This window comes from Lagenorhynchus albirostris, chromosome 1 (assembly GCF_949774975.1).
Source record: "Lagenorhynchus albirostris chromosome 1, mLagAlb1.1, whole genome shotgun sequence".
NCBI lineage: Eukaryota > Metazoa > Chordata > Mammalia > Artiodactyla > Delphinidae > Lagenorhynchus > Lagenorhynchus albirostris.
In genome coordinates this window covers 12,869,045-12,890,106 of record NC_083095.1, presented here as the reverse complement: position 1 = coordinate 12,890,106, position 21,062 = coordinate 12,869,045, and the positions used below count along the sequence as shown (strand labels likewise).

Here is a 21,062-nt window from a genome sequence, read left to right as displayed (position 1 = left end):
GCCAATGCAAACGTTAAGACTGTGTTAACTGCCAGGATCTGCTTCTTACCAAGCTGCTAACCAAGCTGACCGACGGTACAACTCAAGGGTCTTAGAGCCTAAAAGAGATGGCAAATAGGCGACATTTTCTGTGCCAGCTCTGAGACTAGTGGGAGTCTGGGTGGCTCAGCAGGAGGGGCACGGTAATCGACTAGTTATGTCTGCCACTGGTGGCAGAAGGCTCTGTGGGCACATATGCCCAGTACTTGCCATCCCTGAATAAGGTCCTTTGGACAGAGATTTCATTTTTTAATTTCACGATTACATTGACAAAAATATGAGATAGTACATGTAAACTGCTTTAAAAATGCTAAGTGCGATGAAAATATAAGCTAAAGATAGAAAAAGGGAGATTATCTACTCTGCTTTCTTTCAAAGAGCTCGAATACAAATGGAGAAGGGGGGCATAGACCTGAGATTCAGGAATGGCAGTTCTTAGCTCATTCCTGCCACCAGCAGGTGCATGACGTTAGGTAAGTCATGGGGCTTTTTCAGGAGGAGAAAGGAACGTGTACGGAAGTCCTTGAAAGAAGGGGTTGGTGTTGTTCCGTCCCCGCCCGTCCCATCAGTGCCACGGACTCAGCTCTGGGAGCCTTATGGCACTGTTAAGAGGGCTGCGCCCCGACCTGCTTCTTACTCATCACCCCAGGGGCAGGGGTACATACAGGACGATGGCTTCCCTAGTGAGCACATCAAGCTAGAAACAAGGGTGTGTGTGTTCAGATCCTCTGGGCGATCGTAAGGACTGAAAGGCACGTGCCACCCTCTCTGAGTTCTCATCTTGCACTGAGGATAGCAGTTCAGACGCAACAAGCCCGAACGTCCTCAAGACCCCAAGCAACAACAGGCCGTGAAGCAGTGGAGATGGAGAGAGTGCCCGTGGCTCTGACCCAGGCCCAGCACTGACGCACGTGAGCACACATGCTTGCAACATATGAAACCACGCTACTAATGAAACAAATCTCAACTAAAACTCAGCTAATTCTCAGCCTGGGATCACTGGGGCAGTACCTTGGCAGCATTCATGAAAAAAGGACATTTTCTAATTGGGGTGAAATACACTTAACATAAAATTTACCATTTTAAAGTGTACAGTCCTGTGGCATTAGCTATATTCCCATTGTTATGCAACCATCACCAATACCCACCTCCAGGCTTTTTCATCATCCCAAACTGAAACTCTGTACTCGTGGGGACTAATTCCTCAGGTCCTACAAGTTAAACAACAGCACTGACCACGAGCCTCCTTTCTTCTTCCATAAAAGCCAGTGCTTCAAAGACTAGTACTATGACATAACAGCTTACTACTGAGTGCTACGCTCATTAGCACCCCAAGCAACCAGAGTGATGGGATGTATTTCATTAAGACCTTGGCAACAAGAACAGCTGTCCCTTATTGTTGGCCGTGGGCCAGGCATGGCATCATGTTTCACTGTCTCCTCCTATGAGGCAGCTTCATTATCCCCATTTTGCAGATAAGGAAACTGAGGTCTGAAAGAGGTCACCCAGCTAACCTCCAGTGAAGGAGCCAAGACTGTAAGCCAGGTCTTTCTGAATCAAGAAGGCAGCACACCACACATGCAAAAGTATGTTCAGGCTCTGCCTGCATCATGCCTTCATTCAAGTCAATGTTCATCAGCTCCCAGCTAAGCACCGGGAATTGGCAACACCAAGAATAAATCATAAATCATGCTCACTGACCTGAAAGGGCCCACAGACTGTACTGAGTAGTCATCTAAAGGAGTGAGGCTTTCTGACCCCACAGGTCACCCTGGTTTCTAACAGAAATACTCTCATTTGGTCTGGGACTGTCCCAGGAGTCCTGCACCACTTCTCCGCTCTGCCAGGGGGCAGTGATCCTCCCCGACGGACCTGTACTCCTCCCAGAGCCGGGAATCAGAGTGACCCCACCCTCAGCCCCCAGCACAGTGTGCGGGCACCGAAGCACAGATACGACTAACTTCCCTCAGAGATGAGCAGTTTAATAAGCTGATTTTTTTGTCTGGAACTGATGGGACCCCTCGAAGAGAAGACGTTTCCAGCTACACTCAACGACCTTGCCATTATTTGAGGGGGTGTTTATCAGAACTGAAAAAGCAGCCCCCAAACCAGCCAAAAGCCCTACCTCGCTCTGTCCAGCTCTAACTAAACAATAACTCGCACTATCGGGGGCACGTGTGCTATTTCTGAACACAGGAACTGGCTTATTGTTTGCTGGGCGCCGAAGCTTCCTGCTGCGGTGCTGACTGCTGCCCCACCCACTTTCCCCTGGCCGACACCCCATCTGTCTGCGCAGAGGCAGCGGTGCAAGCATAGGAGGGAAAAGAAGAGGCTGGGGTCCTGTGAGAAGCAGCCTCTTAGCAGCTCCCACCCAGAGAGACAGAGAACAGACTGCATCCGTCTTGCCCAATTATGCAAATGAATGGAGGAAATAATGCCCAAGGTACATTTCTAGTGGGGATTAGTGACCACTGGGGACGTCTCCTGCCATCCAGAGCTTTCAACCGTCCACAGACAGGCCTACGATGCCCTCCGGTGTCAGCGTGCTGTAATCTGGAAGCTCCTGGGACCGTCCATATGGGAACTGGGAAACCTGGCAACACTTGATTTGTGTTTCATGTCCTGACATCAAGGCTGCCAGACCCCTCATGTTCTCCTTGGGGAGAAGGGTAATGAAACAGTTCCAAATGGCACTTGAAGGAAATCCTACTTACTTGGGGTGAATGGATGGCCTGACATGGAAGATACAGAGCTGAGGGCTCCGCTCCGTGGATGAGGAAGTGGCCTCAGCCAGGCTGGCTCCCCGGCACCGGGCGCTACCTACCGTCGGACAGGTCTGCGTTCTTGGACAGCTGCTCCAGCTCCCAGCCGAGGTGGGCGGATTCATTCATGCTCTGCTTCTGCGCAATCTCGAGGGCCATGTTCTCTTCCAGCAGCTCCTCTATTCGCTTCTTATCCATGTCCCGGTCCTAGCGCAGGAAGAAGGACGGAGGGAGAACGTGGCCGGGGGGACCCCTCTGGACAGGCCCCGGCCCCCGTGCATTCACCCTCATTCCCCGAGGATGAATGGACCCCAGGCACCTGCTCACTTCCCTGCACAGAAACGAGTCCAACATGGGGCCCAGCTGTGAGAGTTACAGCCACTGAAAGATACCTTGACTGGCAACGGAGGTGACAAGAGAGCCGAGGTCTCTAACTGAATGATGTCTGAACTAAGTGACTTATGGCCCAGGGCTTTAGAGCAAGTACCATGGTGACAGGTGGCTTCGAGGCTCTAGGGAACCTAACATGCCTTGAGAAGCCTGTAAAGAAACTCACAGATCACAGCTCAGCCCACACCGTAAAAGCCAGCAGAGACCCTGCTTGCAGAAGACACACACGTTAGCTCATCCGTACAGAAAAGCAACCCAGAGGTACCGTCCTACCCGTCTGTAGGCGTTCAGTGGTGCCCATCCGAGCCCGCTGAGCTGGGCGAGCTACTCTCTGCAGTCAGCGAGTCACTGTGTCGGGAGTGGCACCAAACCCAGTGACGGAAAAGCCAGAGAGGGGCGCAGCACAAACCCGAAACCTCCCCAATCTGTTTAGACAGATCTGAGCGACAACAGCCTGCAATACCAATTCCAGGTCGTGAAGCTTTGATTTCAGCTGCAGGTTCTCCTTCTCCAGTTCATGGACTTTATCGCCCCGGGCTCGAGCGGCAGTCAGCTGTTCCTCCAGCATGGCCTTGGTTTCAATTAAAATGATATTATCTTCTCTCAGCTCCTGGGCAGCAAAAAAAAGACAGGAGCACCATCAGATAAAGACACCTGGTTCAGGACGACAGAGCTCCGAGACCAGAACAAACAATCCAGGGATAGGGCTGCAGCTGCGAGAGTTTTGTCTCCACTTTTGAGCACCTCCACCTTTTTCATCGGGTCAGGCCAAATGGACTTTCTCGACTGAAAGAAAATATTTAAATCCGGGAAGGTAACTTTTCCCATGCCGGCCACAGTGCAAAGGCACGTGACATCTGTAACCTGGTCTGGTCGGACAAGTGGACTCCACCGACAGATCCGGGACCGCGCTGAGCCTCCATTTCCTCAACAAGGAAGGGGTGGGGCTGAGAGTCTGTCCCAGGCTCAAGGACTGAGTCTAGTCCTCTCAATTCAACACTCATTCCACTGATCAGGGTCTTGGGGAAAAACAGCTACTCAGACAAGCTTTCATTCAATGCACAGCTCGTATCTGAACATTTTACATACATACTCTTGGAAAAACAACAGTTCTCAGCGATGTCCTGGAAACAGGGAGTCTTTAAGACTGTGAACCCCATAAATAAGTCCCTAGGCCTCCTGTGTGCCCGGCACGTGCTGGGTGTAGAATATGATGGCTGTTCCCTTGCAGGGTCCCTCACAGGCAAGGGGTCCGAGGAGCTCTTGGTCCTGTGCGTGCAGCCCAGCACACACAAGGGATTCCGGTCTTTCACCTCATCTCTGCTCCCCACCCCCCACCGGTTAAGGGGCTTCTCGGTTTCTCCTCTCCCCAGAGTCCTTCCAGCACCACTCAGCATCTCTGGGGGACTGAGATTCCCCTGAATGCCTTCAGCTGGTGAACATGCACACAGGGGAACGTGTCCGTTTCTCCCGGTGGGCAGTGTTCTAAGGCTTGCCCTGCTTTTGGGTTCTAACAGCTGGGAGCTGGGCAGGGAGCTCTGCTTATCCACCACCCATTCATTCGCCCTGCAAAGGCCAGAATCCAAGATACTTGGTAGAGGGAAAACTGCAAGCCTTCTGGTCAGCGGACATAGTTCTGATCAAAGCCCGGCAGCCGTAAGAGGTATAATCATTGAAATTATAAATTCCCTGGGCGCCCTCTCTGTTGGAGATGATGTCCGCTATGTGGCTGGCCCTGCACTAGGCACTCCCTGTCCCTGCCCCACTCACTCTCCACAATGGCCCTTGGGGGAGGTAGGAACAGTGCCTTCCTACGGAGGAAGAGGCTGATTTGGGTAAATTAAGGAATAAGCCCAAAGTCACAAAGCCAGCAAGGGGTGAAGCTGGGACTCGAAGCTGGGCCAGAGAGTTCCAGACCTGTGTTCTCTCCACCGCCCTCAAGCTGCCTGCAACCCATCCTCAAGGGGCTCATGTGGATAAGAGGCCCAGACTATCAATAACAGTGTGAGCCACAGCAAACAGAGGGGTTTCAAGCAGGAAGAAGACCTGGTCCCCCCTCTCTGGCAACCGTCCCATCCCCACTGTTCTCACCTGGCATTCCAACAGGTCTACACACCAGCACTCCCAGCCCTGAGCTCTCACAGCACAGGCCACCCCTTCATCCTCATGACCAACTCCTATTCAACCTCCAAAGCCCAGCCTGAGTTGGCCCCTCTGAGAAGTGGTGGCAGATTCTCTCTGTCCCACCTGCTGAGTCAGGTACTTGGGCTCCCAGAGCACCCTGGGTATGCTGTGAGGCAATGGTGAGCTGGCCTGTCCTTCTCCCCCAGACTGTGAACCCCTGGGGGCAGGCTATTCCACTTCTCTTGCGGGCCTCACGGAAGTGTTCAATGAACACCTGTCAGCTGAATCATGCCGTGAGGGGGAATCACAGGTGGCATGCGAGGTGGGCCTTGAAGGCCTCAGAGATTTCCAACAGGCAGGGACAGACAAGGGTGACCAGGAGCAGAATACAGCACTGGGTAGGATGACTTCCAACCATCAGTACTATTCATAAACATCTCAATTTTCTGGTGGTATCAACTTCCACTATATATTAGGCAACAGAAATAACCAGCCTTGCACACCTCACCGCCTCAGAAGCGAGAAGCCAGATCTGCAAGAAAGTGAGCCCAAGCTCCCGCAGCAAGCCCAGGGCTCGGCCCCCAGGGAGACGCCCGCCTCCTCGCCTCTGGGCAGGGGCCCGAGGCCAGCCCGCCGCTGAGGACCTGACCCCAACTGAATCAGGCGGCTACTTAAAGGCCTGACCCAGCCCGGCAAACAGCTGAGGGGCCACGTTCAGGAAATCGCAGGCCAGGCCCGACGGCTGGTCCCCAAATGGCTGGAGGGCTGCCCCCGCTCGTCTACGTGATGACCAGGAGCAGTGACTGGGAAAGTGGGCCGATGGCTCCGGTCCCCCGCCAGCCACGTGCGCTACCAGCCGTGGCGCCTGAAGCAAACGCATGTCTCTCAACCACCGATCCCTCGTCCTCTGCTGGGCACGAAAACAGGGCTGAGGGCGGATCAGAGGCGATAACGCACGTGAAGTAGTCCTGCACAGGGCCCGAGCCCAGTAAGCAGGTCGGCTGCTGTTATCACCATCCTGTCACCACCCCCCCCCCCCCCCCCGCGAGACACTGTTCAGGGCAGCACTCGCTGAGCGTCACCAAGCGACAGGCTAACAAAAGCACCAAACTCCAGGGGGTGGGATAGAACCAAAGAAACAACGGGTTCCTGCCCACTGCACTTGGGACCACAGCACCCAAGCCCCTCGCTAACCTCCGTCTGGTTCTGCTGCAGCCCCTTAAGCTTCATAGAGCACCAGCCTGCTTTTAAACTTCTGATTCGAGGAGCGTGGCGGACTGAACCATAAACCAAGCATCAGGTCTGCCCTGCTCTAACTTCTCCTTCTACTGAATTTTATCAAAATTCCTTAAAAGTCATTAGGAAACACAGAGTCCCAAGTGGGAACAGAGGTCTCCCTGCTCGAGGTGATCTTGGTTCCCTGCATTTCAACATTCTCGGCTTACAATGTGATGCCCAGGTGCTGACATGAACTGCCTGAGGCCGGGTGTCCCTCTAGCCCCCATGGTGTCTGAGGCAGTGGCCGCCGTCACCCGCTCCCCCAGCTCCCCTCCCCTGCACCCCTTCTGTCTGCGTGACCCCACCCCTTTTATTTCCTCCTTCCTTGGCAAGGCTGGGGTCCCAGAGGTGGAGAGAGGCATTTCAACGCCACCTTGGTCCACCTCTTCGCCAACTGCGATGCTGGGCAAGTTATTAATTTCTTCTCAGTTTTGTTATCTGAAAAAAGGAGAGGACCTAGACGCTGGCTACTCAACCTCACCAGGCCGCCAGGAGGCTTCAATGTGATGATACGGTTTGAGCTTAGCACAGTTAGTTCCTGGTGTGTGGAAAAGGCTGCATCAACACACAGTTATTGCTGCTCATTTAAAACCTCACTGCACCTACCGTGGGCCAGATCATGGGTCTGTAAAGGGCCAGAGAGTAAATATTTCTGGCTTCTCGGGCCCTAAGTCTGTCACGACTACTCAGCTCTGCAGGTACGGTTCAACAGCAGCCACGGGCTGTGTGAACGAGCAGGCGTAGCTGTGTTCCAGTGACACTTTGCTCGTAAGAGCTGATGGTGCTGTCTCCCTCCCTCCCTCCCTCCCTCCCTCCCTCCCTCCCTCTCTCCCTCCCTCCCTCTCTCTCTCTCCCTCCCTCCCTCTCTCCCTCTCTCCCTCCCTCCCTCTCTCTCTCTCTCTCCCTCCCTCCCTCCCTCCCTCTCTCCCTCCCTCCCTCTCTCTCTCTCCCTCCCTCCCTCTCTCCCTCTCTCCCTCCCTCCCTCTCTCTCTCTCTCTCCCTCCCTCCCTCCCTCCCTCCCTCCCTCTCTCCCTCTCTCTCTCTCCCTCTCTCTCTCTCTCTCCCCCTCCCTCCCTCCCTCTCTCCCTCTCTCCCTCCCTCCCTCTCTCTCTCTCTCTCTCTCTCTTTTTCTCTCTTACTCCTCTTCCTCTTTCTCTGCTATGTGAGGACACAACAAGAAAGCAACCATCTGCAAGCCAAGAAGAGCGCTCTCACCAGAGCCCAACCACCCTGGCACCCAGACCCCACACTTCCAGCCTCTAGAACTTACGTGGGCCTCTCACTGCCGTGGCCTCTCCCGCTGCGGAGCACAGGCTCCGGACGCGCAGGCTCAGAGGCCATGGCTCACGGGCCCAGCCGCTCCGCACCACGTGGGACCCTCCCGGACAGGGGCATGAGCCTGCGTCCCCTGCATCAGCAGGCGGACTCTCAACCACTGCGCCACCAGGAAAGCCCTGAATGTGGATCTTGATGTTTGAGTATGTTTTAACCTTGCATGATGTCTATACTAACAACGTATGGGTTGTTTAATACATAAATATTAAAAAAAAAAGAAGAGCTGATGGTGGGTCAGACACCGCCCCGGGACTGATGGTAGTTTGGCCATCTCTGAGCTGGACAATGTGGGCACCAAGGGACTCAGACTCAAGGTCAGGAAGGCACAGATCCTGTCTTCAAGGAGCTGCCAGTGTGGGTGGGAAACAGGGGATGCATCATGACGACACCACGCGATGAGTCTGCCTGGCGGTAAGGAGGGGCCTAAAGGAATGGGGGGCGGGGCTGGGGATGCAGCCCGCAGAGGGTGGCCTGCCCACCCCTCACCGGCCCTCCCTGTGTCAGGGAGAGGCGCTGGGCCGAGGAGCCTCAGGGGGCACCAGCGGACCTGAAGGGGACTCGGTTTGGCCGGAGCCGAGAGTTCCACGGGGGCCAGAGTGGGTGTCAGAAGCAGGGGTGGAGTGTGGACTTTATCCCAAGAGCAACGGGGAGGTGCCTGAGGAGCTCTTAGAAAGGTCACTCTGGCAGCAGCCCAGGCAGGTGTGAACGAGAAGAGGCGGGGGCAGAACGGCCAACTCAGATGCTTGTGGAGGGCATTCTGGAATAAAGATATGTTATTCCTGCACAGGCACTGGAATAATGGGAACAAGCAACGATGGAGAAGGCCGGCCGGGCACTGGGACTCACTCTCCGAACATCCGCCTCGGCCAGGGACAGGCTGGGAGGTGGGGAAATGGGCGCTGGAAGATGGACAGCACCTGGGGCTGCGGGAGCGGGGGGAGAAGAAGAATCAAGGCCGAGCTGGCTCTGGCTTGAGTACCTGCCTCGGTGGACGGTGAGTCCGGTCTAGAGACGGTATGGGCGGCTTGGAGGGAGGGAGGGACACTGGATTTGGACACGCTGACCTTGAGACGGACTGAGGTCTGGAGTGCGGGAGAAGCTCAGCCCAGAGATGAAGATTTGGGACCTGTTAGTCTGTACGTACCAGCTAAAGAAGGGGCAGGAGGCAGAGAAGACGTCATGGAGAAAGGCCAGATGGTAGACGCAGAGCAAGGTGACCACCACCCGCACGGGCCCAAGAAGATGAAGTTCAGGACTCAGGAAAGCCAGGTGAGTGAGGGGCGGAGGGTGGTGGCGCCCAAGCCCACAGAGAGGGGGGGGGGGCTGGGAAGTGCCCACTGGACTGGCACAGGAGTCGTGGACCCTGATTCTCAAGCATGGTTTCAGGTGAGCAGAGGGAGAGGCAGACCTGGAGGACTGGGTTAGAAGGTGAGGCAATGAAGGACACCGCTGGTGTTCTCTCCTTTCAGACAGGCTCGGAGAGGGACCGGGGTAGCTCGAGAGGGTCGGGGGAGAGTGGGAAGGGTTTGAATTTTTTAATTAAAGGTGGGAAAAAAAATTAAAGGTGAGAGCAACCTGAGGATCCTAAGCATGGGACTCAAGTCAACAAATGTATCCTGAGCACCTGCCCCTGCTGAAGATGACAGAGATGTAGTTTCTGACTTCACGAACTGCGCTCTGTGGGGAGAGCTGCTGGAACCCCAGAGCACAGGTGAGCGACCCTGCCTGGGGTCAGAGGGGCTTGGCCAGGGCGGAAGTCGCGCTGGGGCCCCATTCCCCAGGCCCCGCCGGATGGGCAGGGCAGACCAAACCGTAGCCCATCTCCCCTCCTGAACCTGGGCACTGCGGGGGGATATCATAAGAATGGGATGTGTGTGTGCACCGCACCATTAACCCAGCTCCTGACTGCCTTGCCAATAACCCAGCAATCACTGCATGGATTGGTTCCAGGCGCCCTCATCTCTGTGGAGAGCAGCTCGCTAGCGTAAGCTCATTGGAAATGTGCTCCTGTGTCATGAGACGCCAGGGCACAAGGGTCTCAGAGATGCCCAGACCACTCCTCCTTTCACAGATGGGGACAAGACTTGCCCAACACCCACCAAGTTGGTGTGGCAGCTAGGACCGTGCCCTGCTATGTCTCTGCATCTCAGACTACTGTTTCTTTCAGAGCCAGCACAGACCAGGAAGCTGTAACTCCCAGAGAGGAGCAGAGACAGGCCCACCTTATCTTTACCCAGGACACACACGGCACCAATGCACCTGTCCTCAGTGTTGGGAATTTCAGACAATAACACAACGTGGGACAACAGGAATCTCCCAGGCAACCTTTCTGCCTTTGTCCTCCTCCCACGCGGCCCTCTGGACAGCAACCCCCGTGCCCTGACAGCAGTGAGGTGCGACCATGCTTTGCAAAAGCAAGTCAAGGACCACTCCGCGCAACCCCCCCAAATAGTCCCCCTGTACCTAGGGGTGCCCACGGCGCTCTCCTCTCCTTGCTGTTTTAATCCTTATGTAAACTAGACTAGGACCCACATGAAAGCCACCAGAAGTTTAAAAACAAAACATGGAAATTTGTGTTCCATATTATTCTAACCAAAATTAACCTCGCCCTCGCCCTGAATCCCCGTCCTTCACCTTTCCTCCCACGTGGCACTAATGCATTCTTCCTTCTGTGACAGGCAGCTGTTCCTCAGCAGTGAGACTGGACAGGCTCCGGGGGAGGGCACCTGCGCTGCCTGTCACCCCCCCTGTATGCAGAGGAGCGTCCCTGCATGGCGGCTGTCCACAGCCGTGAACGAGCTCGAGAGCACGGCCGTGCTCCTCTCTCTGCCCTACTGCCCGTCACACCTAACACTGTCTTGTTCCAGAAGAGACAAAAACTCATGCTTCTTCCCCGGGCAGTCAGGTAGGACCCAGGCCCTGCCCTCAGGGCTCTAGGTCCACACGAAGCCTCTGGCTAAGCAGGGCGGATGGCACGTCTGCAGGTGGTTTGCAAGGACAATGCACTGACTCCAATGTGCCACTAACATTCCTCAGGGAACAAACACTCCTTAAGTAGGTCTGAGGAACTCACGGGCCCTGGAGCACAGCCTTCCCCATCCCACCTCCGCCCAGCCCAGGGGCCCCAGGGCCCATCTACAGCAGGGCAGGAGTTGGGGGGGAGCATGTCAGGGCCAAACAGCCATCCCCACGCACGCCTGCCAGCAGCTGGGCAGGAGGCCTTGAGCAGGGAGAGGGCAACACCAGGGTCCCCGCGACCTGTGTTCAACCCCTTCAAAAGCCACCTAGCTGGCGAGAAGCGACTTGGGGGTTATTTCTTACCGTCAAACAGGCCACTCAGTACGTCCTGACATCCTGATCTCACCCCGCTCGTTAAACCCATCTCCAAACCCCAAGACTGGCAACGGGGGCAAAACACCTCATTTCTCAGAAAGGAGAGTCCAGGAACCTGCAGCTGATGCGAGGCAGTCAGGATTGGTGGGCAAAGCATCAGTAACCCCACCTGGATCCTGGCCTCTGTGCCCCCTTCAGCCCCGACACCCTCCCCTGCATCCACCCAGAGGCTGGGCGCGTACCTCCATGCGGGCCTTGTAGAAGTCCACGTCGTGCAGCTTCTCCCGGCAGCGCACCAGCTCCATCTCTAGCCTCTCCACACGGTTCGCCTTCTCCCTCAGGGCATCGAGCTCGTCGCGATAGGCACGAGCAGACCGGGCGTCAGCCGCCAGCTGGATATTCTGGGAGACAGGCAGAGACAGGGGAGCCTAGCTTAGGGCACCCCTCTGGGGAGGGAAGAGGGGGCCAAGTCTCTGAAGCGCAGCGCTTCCAGGACATCTCGGTGGCCGAGGGGCTCCACGTGCAGGCCACCGCGTGGGGTCCCCGCTCGTTGTCACTAAGAAACAGTCACCCCCTCAGCCGTTCTCAGGACAACCGGCTCTCGGGCAGTGTTACTTCGAGCGGGAAGGAAACAGAAGCCTTTGCTGGAAGCTCCCCCTGCTGCATGCCCGAACCCCTGGGCCACAGCTACCGGGGAGCCCCAGCCCCGCCCCACCCCGTCCCCTCGACACACGCGGACACACAGACAGGCCTCCCCGCTCACCTCCTGCTTGACTTTCTGCAGCTCCAGCACCAGCTGATCTACCTCATGCCTGGTGTCCACAAGCTGCTCTGTCTTCTCCTCCCTGGGGGCGATTCGGAGCGAGTGTGGTGAAGGGGCCTGCCCGCCACCCTGCAAGCCCCCAGCAGGAAAAGGAAAGGGAACTGCGCTTCTGGGGATGAGGAGGGGAACGGCACGTGGGGCTTGCAGAAACGTTCCTGACTCAAAGTCTTTTCCATTTTTAACTTTTCGATGTCCACCCTCAAACTGCGTCCACTGGGCCGCGGGCTTCCCTCTGGGGGAACAGGGGTAAGGAGACCCCGGCCGCAGTGACACCACTTCACTGCCAGGCAGGCAGCAGGGCCCACTGGTGACGAGGTGGAGGCAGGCAGCTGCCGAGGTGATGGGCAAAGTGGCATATTCACCAGCTGCGGGCAATGGGGACGGCTCACCAGACGGGGGCCAGCCACATCCTCCCTCCAGCCAAAAACCATACCAGTGGGTGGTCATCTAAGCCCAGACGGCCTGAGCCCTAGAGACCTGGTAGAACCCCTCCTGGTATAGGCCCGGGAAGGGTCGCCGACGGCGCTCAGGGCGGAGCCCAGCTAACTCTATAGGGCCCAAGTCAGAGCTCTCCTGTCCGCCGCACCACACGTGCTAGAAACGGGTGTTCGTGACACACAGTGCAAGAGCAGAACCAACAGCCCAGCCGACCGGAGGACTCACAGCTCCTGCCTGACGCGGCGCAGCCTGGCCTTGGTGTCCGCCAGCTCCACGGCCAGGTGCTGCTTGTCCTCGCTGGACAGGCTGCTGGTGGGGCTCGGGGTGGACTCGGCGCTGGAGGACTTGAGGGGGCTGGGCGGGTGCTGGGCCTGGAGGTAGTCCCGCTCCTGGGTGAGGTCCACGATCAGCTGCAGCGGGGCGGGCGGGGGAAGGGAAGGAGCGCTTGCACCCGAACTTGGGGCACAGTGGTCAGCGGACCAGAAGGAAGTGAGAGGCGTCGGCCGAGACTGGGAAACCAGGAGGCAGCAGGAGTAACGGGATGTCAAAAGGAGCACGTGAACGAGGAGGGTCTCTGAGCTCCACGTGCGATGAACGGCTAAATGCCTTCCCACGGGGCTCTCGGAGGCGACTGCTGGCTGCAGGGAAAGTGCCCGGCTCCCACCGCCAACAGGAACCAGAGAGACAGGACCAGGGGGCAGCAGGCTTGAGACGAAGAGTCAGGACGAGGAGGGTGGCCGCGTGGCCAGGGCCCAGGCGTCCCTCCCAGACCTGCCAGTCCACCACCCACCCGCAGACGCACCTCCGTGCACTCGTCCCTCTCGTCGATGAGCCGCCTGAGGTGGAAGACCATGTTCCTCGACAGGGCCTCCAGCTCCTCCGGGGCCACGTCCGGGAGCTCCAACCACTGCAGGTCGAACACATTCTCCTGGTTGTGGGTCACCTGCGGGCACAGGTCAGGCGCTGCAGAGGTGGGCAGGGCACGGCCGGGGGTTCCGGGAGCTCCCCGACCCCGCAGTCAGGGGGTGGGGTCACAGCTGACCCGGTCCCCTGACGTCATTCACCCTCACTGACAGATCTTCCGTGGAGAGCGGGGGGCTCCTCAAGCGAGTGCAGACGCCCCTCAGCCAAGTCCCACCAGCACAGGTCAGGCCGGGCGTTAAGTCAGTCTCAACACCGGCTCCAAGAGGACACGGATTTGTTTAACACCAGAGGGCTCTCCTTATAATACAGTATTTCCCTAAAAATATACTGCCCTCAGATATGCTTACCGAAGCACCAATTTACAACACAAAGAAGGTAAGTCCTAGGGATGCCACCGGTGCAAAGAGGGACTGTGTGTTAAAAAAAGAATCTAATGCGAATATGGCAAACGTTAAAAATCTTATGTTGGAACGTTGGGTGCATAACGATCTTACATTACTTTTGGGGAAATATTTCATCGTCTAAAACAATTTTCAGGTAAGCCTGTATCTCATCCCCACAGGCCACAGAAGACCTCCTGGATCTTCCCTTTTCATCAGGTGTGAGCGGAGGCCCATGGCTACGTCTACGCCGGGCAGCCTCTGCAATGACTCTGCCGACCTGACCTTCTCAACCCGACACCCCCAGACCAGCCGGAGGAGGCAGAAGATCCAATTTTGAGTCCCCATCCTTCCAGTTAGGGAAGGTGAGTATTAGCACACTCAAGCCTCAACAGGGGAAAACGAAAAGAAACCAGGGATATCCCCTCAGAGAGGCACAGCAAAAAAAGTTCTTAAGTTTTTCAGAGCAGTATATGGAGAGAGAGAATAGTTTAAAAACAAAGAAACAAAGACAGGGCCCTTCAGTTTCTCAAAAGACACCTGCTTTCTTACCTCTCCTCCCTTACGAAGAAAAGCTGGGATTCAGTAAATCTCCAAGAATTAGGAGAAATCTCACCCCACTGTACGGGGCACCCTAAAGGCCCAGAACTGGGGTTGAGAGGCCGGGTTCCAGGCCTGCTCCATACCAGTGTTTGGGAAAGGTCTATGGAAAGGGGGTCCAGGGGTGCAACCACAGCTGCACACCAGTAACTCAAGGAGCTTGTAATTAAGGCTTATGGTCCTGCTCCCAATTCTGACTCAATGGATCTCCCGTGGGGCCCGGGCAGCTGCATGTTTAAGAAGCACCCAACTGGGCTTCCCGGGTGGCACAGTGGTTGAGAGTCCGCCTGCCGATGCAGGGGACACGGGTTCGTGCCCCAGTCCGGGAAGATCACACGCACCGCGGAGCGGCTGGGCCCGTGGGCCATGGCCACTGAGCCTGCGCGTCCGGAGCCTGTGCTCCGCAACGGGAGAGGCCACAACAGCGAGAGGTCCGCGTACAGCAAAAAAAAAAAAAAAAAGAAAAGAAAAGAAGCACCCAACTAATTCTGAAGTCCTGTTCCCACAGCCAGTCACCGAACTTGATAATCTCGCAGGGTTTCTTTTTTGGGTGCATGCTTTTTAAAAAAAAAAATCCTGCTGGCTGAACAGGGAAGGGGAGACAGTGAGTGGCACAGACCTAGCTAGTCTCGAGGACCTAGTCCTCAGATACATCTTCAAAACACACAGACACACGAGGAAAGTTAAAAGGCACAATGGTACTTAGGCTAACAGGTCACTGACACGAATGGTTGAGAATATTTCCTACAAGCCTGACGGGCTTTGCTGGACCCTCTACCTGCCATACGCTGCATCCACCTCCTCCTTCAAATCCTGACTCAGAGTCTGCAACCCACAGTGCCCTAGCCGGCTGCGGGAGCCCAGCAGGCTGTCCCCAGAGCCGGCGTGGGGAGCTCTGTGTTCAGCTGCCTCTGCCAGTTACACACCTGCTCCTACGTGCTCCTGCTCATGTCTTTTTCATGCATTTATCTCATCTGTCCAATTAGATGGAAGGCTGAACCATACCTCCTAAGATGATTAAAACGTACAAGGCTTCTTTTGGAGGAGGGTGGGGTGGAGGTCAGGGAACTAACTTTCAGGCGGGTGCTTGGTTTCCAGGGCAACTACCCCTTCAGTTGATACCACCTCTGCCAAAGTCAACGGGCGGAGGGGCTGCCCTTAGCGCAGAGCCCTCCTGACCCCACCCAGGGGGCCGAGTCTCCGGATACAGCCCTTCTGGGACTCGCTGGTTTTTAACTTCCCAAGGGGCGGCAGCTGTTTCTCTGCCACGTCACTGACAGAAGCAGTGAATCTCTCTCTCCAAGGATCAACCATTTGAAGCAGGGTGACATTTGCCAGGATACATTTTCAGGGACTGTAAATCAAATTCTGAGCCTAAACCACTTGACAGCTCTTAAAAATAGTCTGAGTCCATATTAGGCAAGAAGAAGAGGCAAAGGAAGACTTGATTGAAGTCTCTGAAAAAGTTTTTTTCATTTTAGCCGCCACTTTATTTTAGCTTGCTAACAGCCACCTTTCCAAATCGAATCAATTTGCCTGTAGTGTCTGAAACCTAAAATTAGCAGAATCATTCATGGGTGATGTGCCCTTTAGACTTTTCACTGGTGGAGAGGGCCTGCCTGCTGGATGCCATGGGAGCGATGGTCCACGGCTCAGCCCCACAAAGCTCCCCACCTACCTCCTGTATATGGGCCACGATCCCGGCCTGTGTCTCAATGTCCAGCTGTTTGATTCTTTCGATAAATTCCTCTTTCCTCTCACACTGTGGAGGGTTACAAGTGTTAATGAAAGTGTTTTACAAGGGTAACCTGGGGCCGCCAGAGCCACAGCAATAGTTTCAAAAGGAGACACCTACCCCACCCCTGGCTTTTTCTTCTATAATCAAGAGTGCTCTGCCCTCCTACCAGCCAGCCCCTCACAACTGAGGTTTCTCTAGAAGCGGCTCAGACTACCTATATCACAATCACCTGTGTGGGGGGGTTGTCTTTAAAAACACCGGGGGGGGGGGTGGGACACAGACAAGCTTTCCAGGGGATTGTTAAACAAGTAAAGATCAAGAACAGCTGGTTTAGGGCAGCACTTGGTAAACTTCATCTGTAAAGGGCCAGATGGTAAAACAAAAAATATCTTCGACTGGACAGGCCACGGGTCTCAGCTCTGCTGGTGTAGTGTGAAAGCAGCCACAGGTAATATGTAAAGGAAGGAGCATGGCTGTGTCCCCCTAAAACTTTATTTACAAAAATAGGTGGCAGGTCAAATTTGGCCCACCGGTTGTGTGCTGATCCTTGCTCAAGATGTTCCTACACTGGGGACAATTTGCTAATGGCACCCGGCCCCAGGGATCCCCACCTGGCCTCTTGCCCAAGGTGCTAGAAACGGTTGCCGCCTAAGTCGGTGTCAGGTCTCTCGCAGGAACCCTGCGACCTTCCATCCTATTGGGCTGAAAGCAGCTGCACTCCTACCTCACCGAAGGGGGTGTTTTATCCCCACAAACCCAAACCTAAGAGCCCTCGTCTCTGCCCCCTGCCCAATCCCTACCTGAACAGCACAGCCCAGCACCAACAGCAGCACCTTCTTAATCTCCTCCATACTCTTCCCTAAATCAAAAGAGCAACATAGTTAATTACGCTCAACTGTTTGTAAACTTTCACTAGTGATACATACATATCTGCTGCAGGGGGAAAAAAAAATCAAATAAGCTAAAAAAAACCCTCTCTACCCAGTGATATGCACTTAAGGTGTACACACTCCATCTGTTTTCTCCATATGGGTTTGTTTTTTTCTTAAACCAAATGAGAATGCTGTTCATAACTATTTGTGGCCCTTTTCCGTTCACATATATCATAAAATCTTTCCACGATAATTAATGAACGTGAGCATCGCTTTTTAGTGTGTGTGGTAAGCAAAGTACAATGGATGAGAACAGTCCCCACAGGAAAATACTCAATCGATTCTGAAATAAGAATGGACACAAACTTGCCCTTCCATCCTGCAAGATCTCAAACAGATGAAGGAGAAGAGTAAAGCGAACCTCCATGCTCAGCACCCACTTCACGTTACCAGCATTTTGCACGTTTATTCCATCTCCTCCTCACCGCCACCGCCTTTGTTTCTCAATGTGTGGCTGGAGCATCCCCCAAAGCAAGTCCCAGACACGACACACACATCATTTTTGATCGTCTCATACTTACTTTGTACAAAGGCCACAAACAAATTCAACCACTCCCTTTCCAGAGATCCGATTTTTCAATATTTTAATCTAAACGATGCTACAAAGAACATCTTACAGCTAATTCTTTATGGATATGCTGACTCCTGCCTTCAGGATAAACTCATCTTTCAAGCTTTTCCTACTTCCAAACTGCCCTGCAGAAAGGCTCTGCCATTTTTCTCTCTCACAACCAATATACCGTAAGTCCCACTTCCCCATGCCCAGACCAACACGGCTTTACTACTCCTTCTCAGCTTTGCCAATCAGGCCAAAAAATCGTATTTCATCATTTTATACTGTGTCTTTTCCATTATGCTTGAGGCCAAATGCGTCTTCATCTGTTTATCAGTCACTTAAATAAACAGAGTCAGGATACAGGAGCTCCAGACCTGAGGTGGTCACCAGGAGGCCTGTGACGGGAACAAGCCGTACTCTGTTTCCCAGTCTCAGTTTCCACATCTGTGAAAGGGAGGCAGCTGGCCTGGGTGACGTGCAGGGTGCCCTTCGGGTGAGAAGCTCTACGGTTTTCTGCCCTTTTCATAATATCCTGTTCTCTCTGGGGGAGAAGGGACATGCTAGGAAAAGCACTGTTTCCCTGAAAGGCTTACCAACACCCGCTCACATTGTGCTTAAAATGGTCCAAGGCTCATCCATAACACCCGGGATGAAGAAAACCAAACTCACGTCTAAGAACCAGTGCTGTGGGTCACTTCGGGTCGGTCCTTGGGTGTCAGGCGTGTATGGAGTAACATGTGAGTTCATCCTAATACCTCTCACCTGAGAAATAGCTAAAAACAACTTTTCCTGAGATGACATTATTATGGTCGAGTCTCAGAACTGGGGGCTTGGCATCGCCCTTCCCACCGCCTAGTCTGAAGGTGGGTGGGACGGGCTGGGGGGCTGGACAAAAGGGTCCCTGCAGAGCATTCAGATTCCACACTCTTAAGAGTCAATCGGGTCTGGTGTTGCAGATCAACCCACGATGATCAAACCTTCTCTTTGCTAATAAGCACAGGACTTGATCAATGTTTGAAACGGAAAAATTCTCAAAGACTTTAATGGATTTTTTTTTCCCACCTGAGGCCTTTTATTTGGCCCAAGAGGCTCTAATCCATAGACATAAATACGTGTAACACCACCATGACTCACTTCTCTATTAAGGCTGAGGTGGTGATCAGTCATGGTTTTAGTTCTGACAAAAAGAAAAGGACATACCCACCAGTGTATTAAAAACTCCAATCAGTCTCACCAAAATCTTCCCCTGGCCACAGTGCTCATGCCAGCCCAGGTGGCTGTCCTCACCTCTGTCCCTTCACGGTCAGTCCCCAGATGACTGGCAAGGGACCCTCGTAAGCCCTTTGGTGGATATAACAAGTACAGACCCCTCCCAGCTGTCACCAGGCTCCTCGTCTGCAGTGATTCACCTTTCATAGGCCGTGTACCTGGTGCTGGAGCCAGCAGAGCTGACACACAAGAAGAAAGCATTTTAAAGGCCTTGGACCAGCTCAAACAGAGGTCAGAGTTCACGAAGAATCTTTACGTGCTCTTCCCAGCAAAGGCCCCACAGGACCTAATTATATCATACTTTGGATAACTTGAGCAACTCTGATGACCCACTCTCCCAGCCTACAGCAGATGAAAGCGGCAAATTAAAAGTGGAAAGGAGCACAAGAAAGGCCCACTGTGAGCAGTGAGGGCATAAGCCGGTTATGGGATAGCAAGGAAGAGACGAGAAACCCTGCACACATGCACGAGGGCTTAAAACTACAGTCTGAGGCTGTTCAGTGAAAGAATGAAGGGCTCTGCTCCCTCAGCATCCTGCAGCTAGACACAATGACAAGCGTGAGTCATTCCTTCATCCCTTCATTCATTCATTTACACCCATCAGAGAGCAAGAAAAAACAAAATCTGGTCCAGAGCACTGCTGGAAAAGTACGGAATTCCAGTTTGCTAGGTTTTGTAACAGAAGGGGAAAAAGGATTTTAAAAGTAGAGAATTCATTTTAGAAAAATGTTCAGGGAATAATTATTTAAAGTAAGAGTTTTGGTGGTGAACAGGGCACTAGGAAATTCACCTCTGCCTTCATTCACGTGAAGCAGCGCTGTGCTCATTCTCACCAAGCTAAGTGAATAAAAACATTCGCTATAACAAATGTATCCTGCGCTTTTTATCCCTACACAAATTCCTAGGAAACTTAAAAAAGGAGAGACAGAGAGAGAGAGAGAGAGAGAGAAAAGCAGAAGTTCCCTCATTGCTCATGGAAAGCTGATGCCTAATTTCTCTCAGGATTTCTACTATTTTTAAAATCTACCAGATTGTGGGTTTTGAATAGTTCGAAAACACATATAAGACTCTCTACTGGGTCCTTGCTGGCAAGGATGGCTCAGTGACACAGTTACACAGGCAAAGAAGAAACAACTCTACAGACAGCTCCCTCCCAAGCACCTGCTAGGTGCTGGGTACTTTCTGAGAATACGCCCGTAATCAACACAGTCCTCTGAGCTCAGACCAAGAAAACCAGCAACTTCTATAGGAACCCAGAGGAAGGACTAGTTTGCAGTAAGGATCAGTCAAGGCTTCCTAAAGGAAATGACTTCTGAGCTGAGACCCCAGGATGAGGAGAGATCTGGGGGCTCTTCAGGCACAGGGAATAGCACATGCAAAGGCCTAGACACAAGAGAATACGGTGCTTGTCAAATTATAAACGCTTTGTGCCTCAGCTTATTAAAGTGGGTTTTCATGAGAAATGGGAGGCGGGGTAGGAAGCAACGGGGATTTCTGTACCTAGTGAGTCACAAGCAACCAATGGAGGGGGGAGGGCCGAACACATCAGACACCCTTTACACCTACCCACAACCCCAGGGGGAATCCCATGACAGCCTGAGCTAATGGTCGAGTCTAAGAAAAATCTTACTTACTTACTTTACTACCTGCTTCCTGGAGTCCTGACACAGAGAAACTCACTCCAGCCTTTCTTAGCATAAATGGAACGCATATAGGCTGACCTAAATTATACATAAAGCTACAGATGTTTGTAGCAATCAGCTTCCAAAACAGAAGGGAAACTGATACCGCACGTGTGATAAAGGTGGACCTGGGGATAGAAATATAGTGGGGCAATTAAAGTACACCAGCGTCTAAAATGTGGAGACTGAATCAGATCAGGATTGGAAAATTTTCTGACTTTCTGATCTTGAGTCTGTGGCAGACATAACTAGTCAATCATAACACTTTCTTACCGAGCCTGGAAGGAGGCCTCAGAATCCTTCTGAACACAGCACTGCCTGATGTAGCCACTGCCTGACACGCGATGAAAGCTGGCACATGAAACAAAACCCAGCTTCCATGCCTGGTACACAATCAGTGGGGTCCTTTTGGCTCTACTCTTTGATTCTCTAAGACGCAGTCATTTGAATGCTCATACA

The 21,062-nt window shown here is 53.7% G+C and overlaps 1 protein-coding gene across 8 annotated transcripts in view; it reads right to left on the bottom strand.

Moving 5' to 3' along the window:
- Positions 1-21,062, bottom strand: part of CCDC88C (coiled-coil domain containing 88C) — a 129,107-nt gene that overhangs the window by 46,758 nt on the left and 61,287 nt on the right. For 7 of the 8 annotated variants that reach the window (XR_009544115.1, XM_060169173.1, XM_060169104.1 and 4 more), the window contains exons 5-12: positions 16,965-17,023; positions 16,105-16,188; positions 13,325-13,465; positions 12,748-12,932; positions 12,025-12,193; positions 11,504-11,662; positions 3,655-3,801; positions 2,864-3,008 (exon numbers count right to left, since the gene is read on the bottom strand). Coding sequence is in view for 7 of the 8 variants with exons in the window: in XM_060169173.1 (XP_060025156.1) it covers positions 2,864-3,008; positions 3,655-3,801; positions 11,504-11,662; positions 12,025-12,193; positions 12,748-12,932; positions 13,325-13,465; positions 16,105-16,188; positions 16,965-17,023 (1,089 nt within the window). In the remaining variant the exon portion in view is untranslated. The remainder of the gene's footprint in view (positions 1-2,863; positions 3,009-3,654; positions 3,802-11,503; positions 11,663-12,024; positions 12,194-12,747; positions 12,933-13,324; positions 13,466-16,104; positions 16,189-16,964; positions 17,024-21,062) is intronic. The other variant, XM_060168970.1, reaches the window with a different exon arrangement.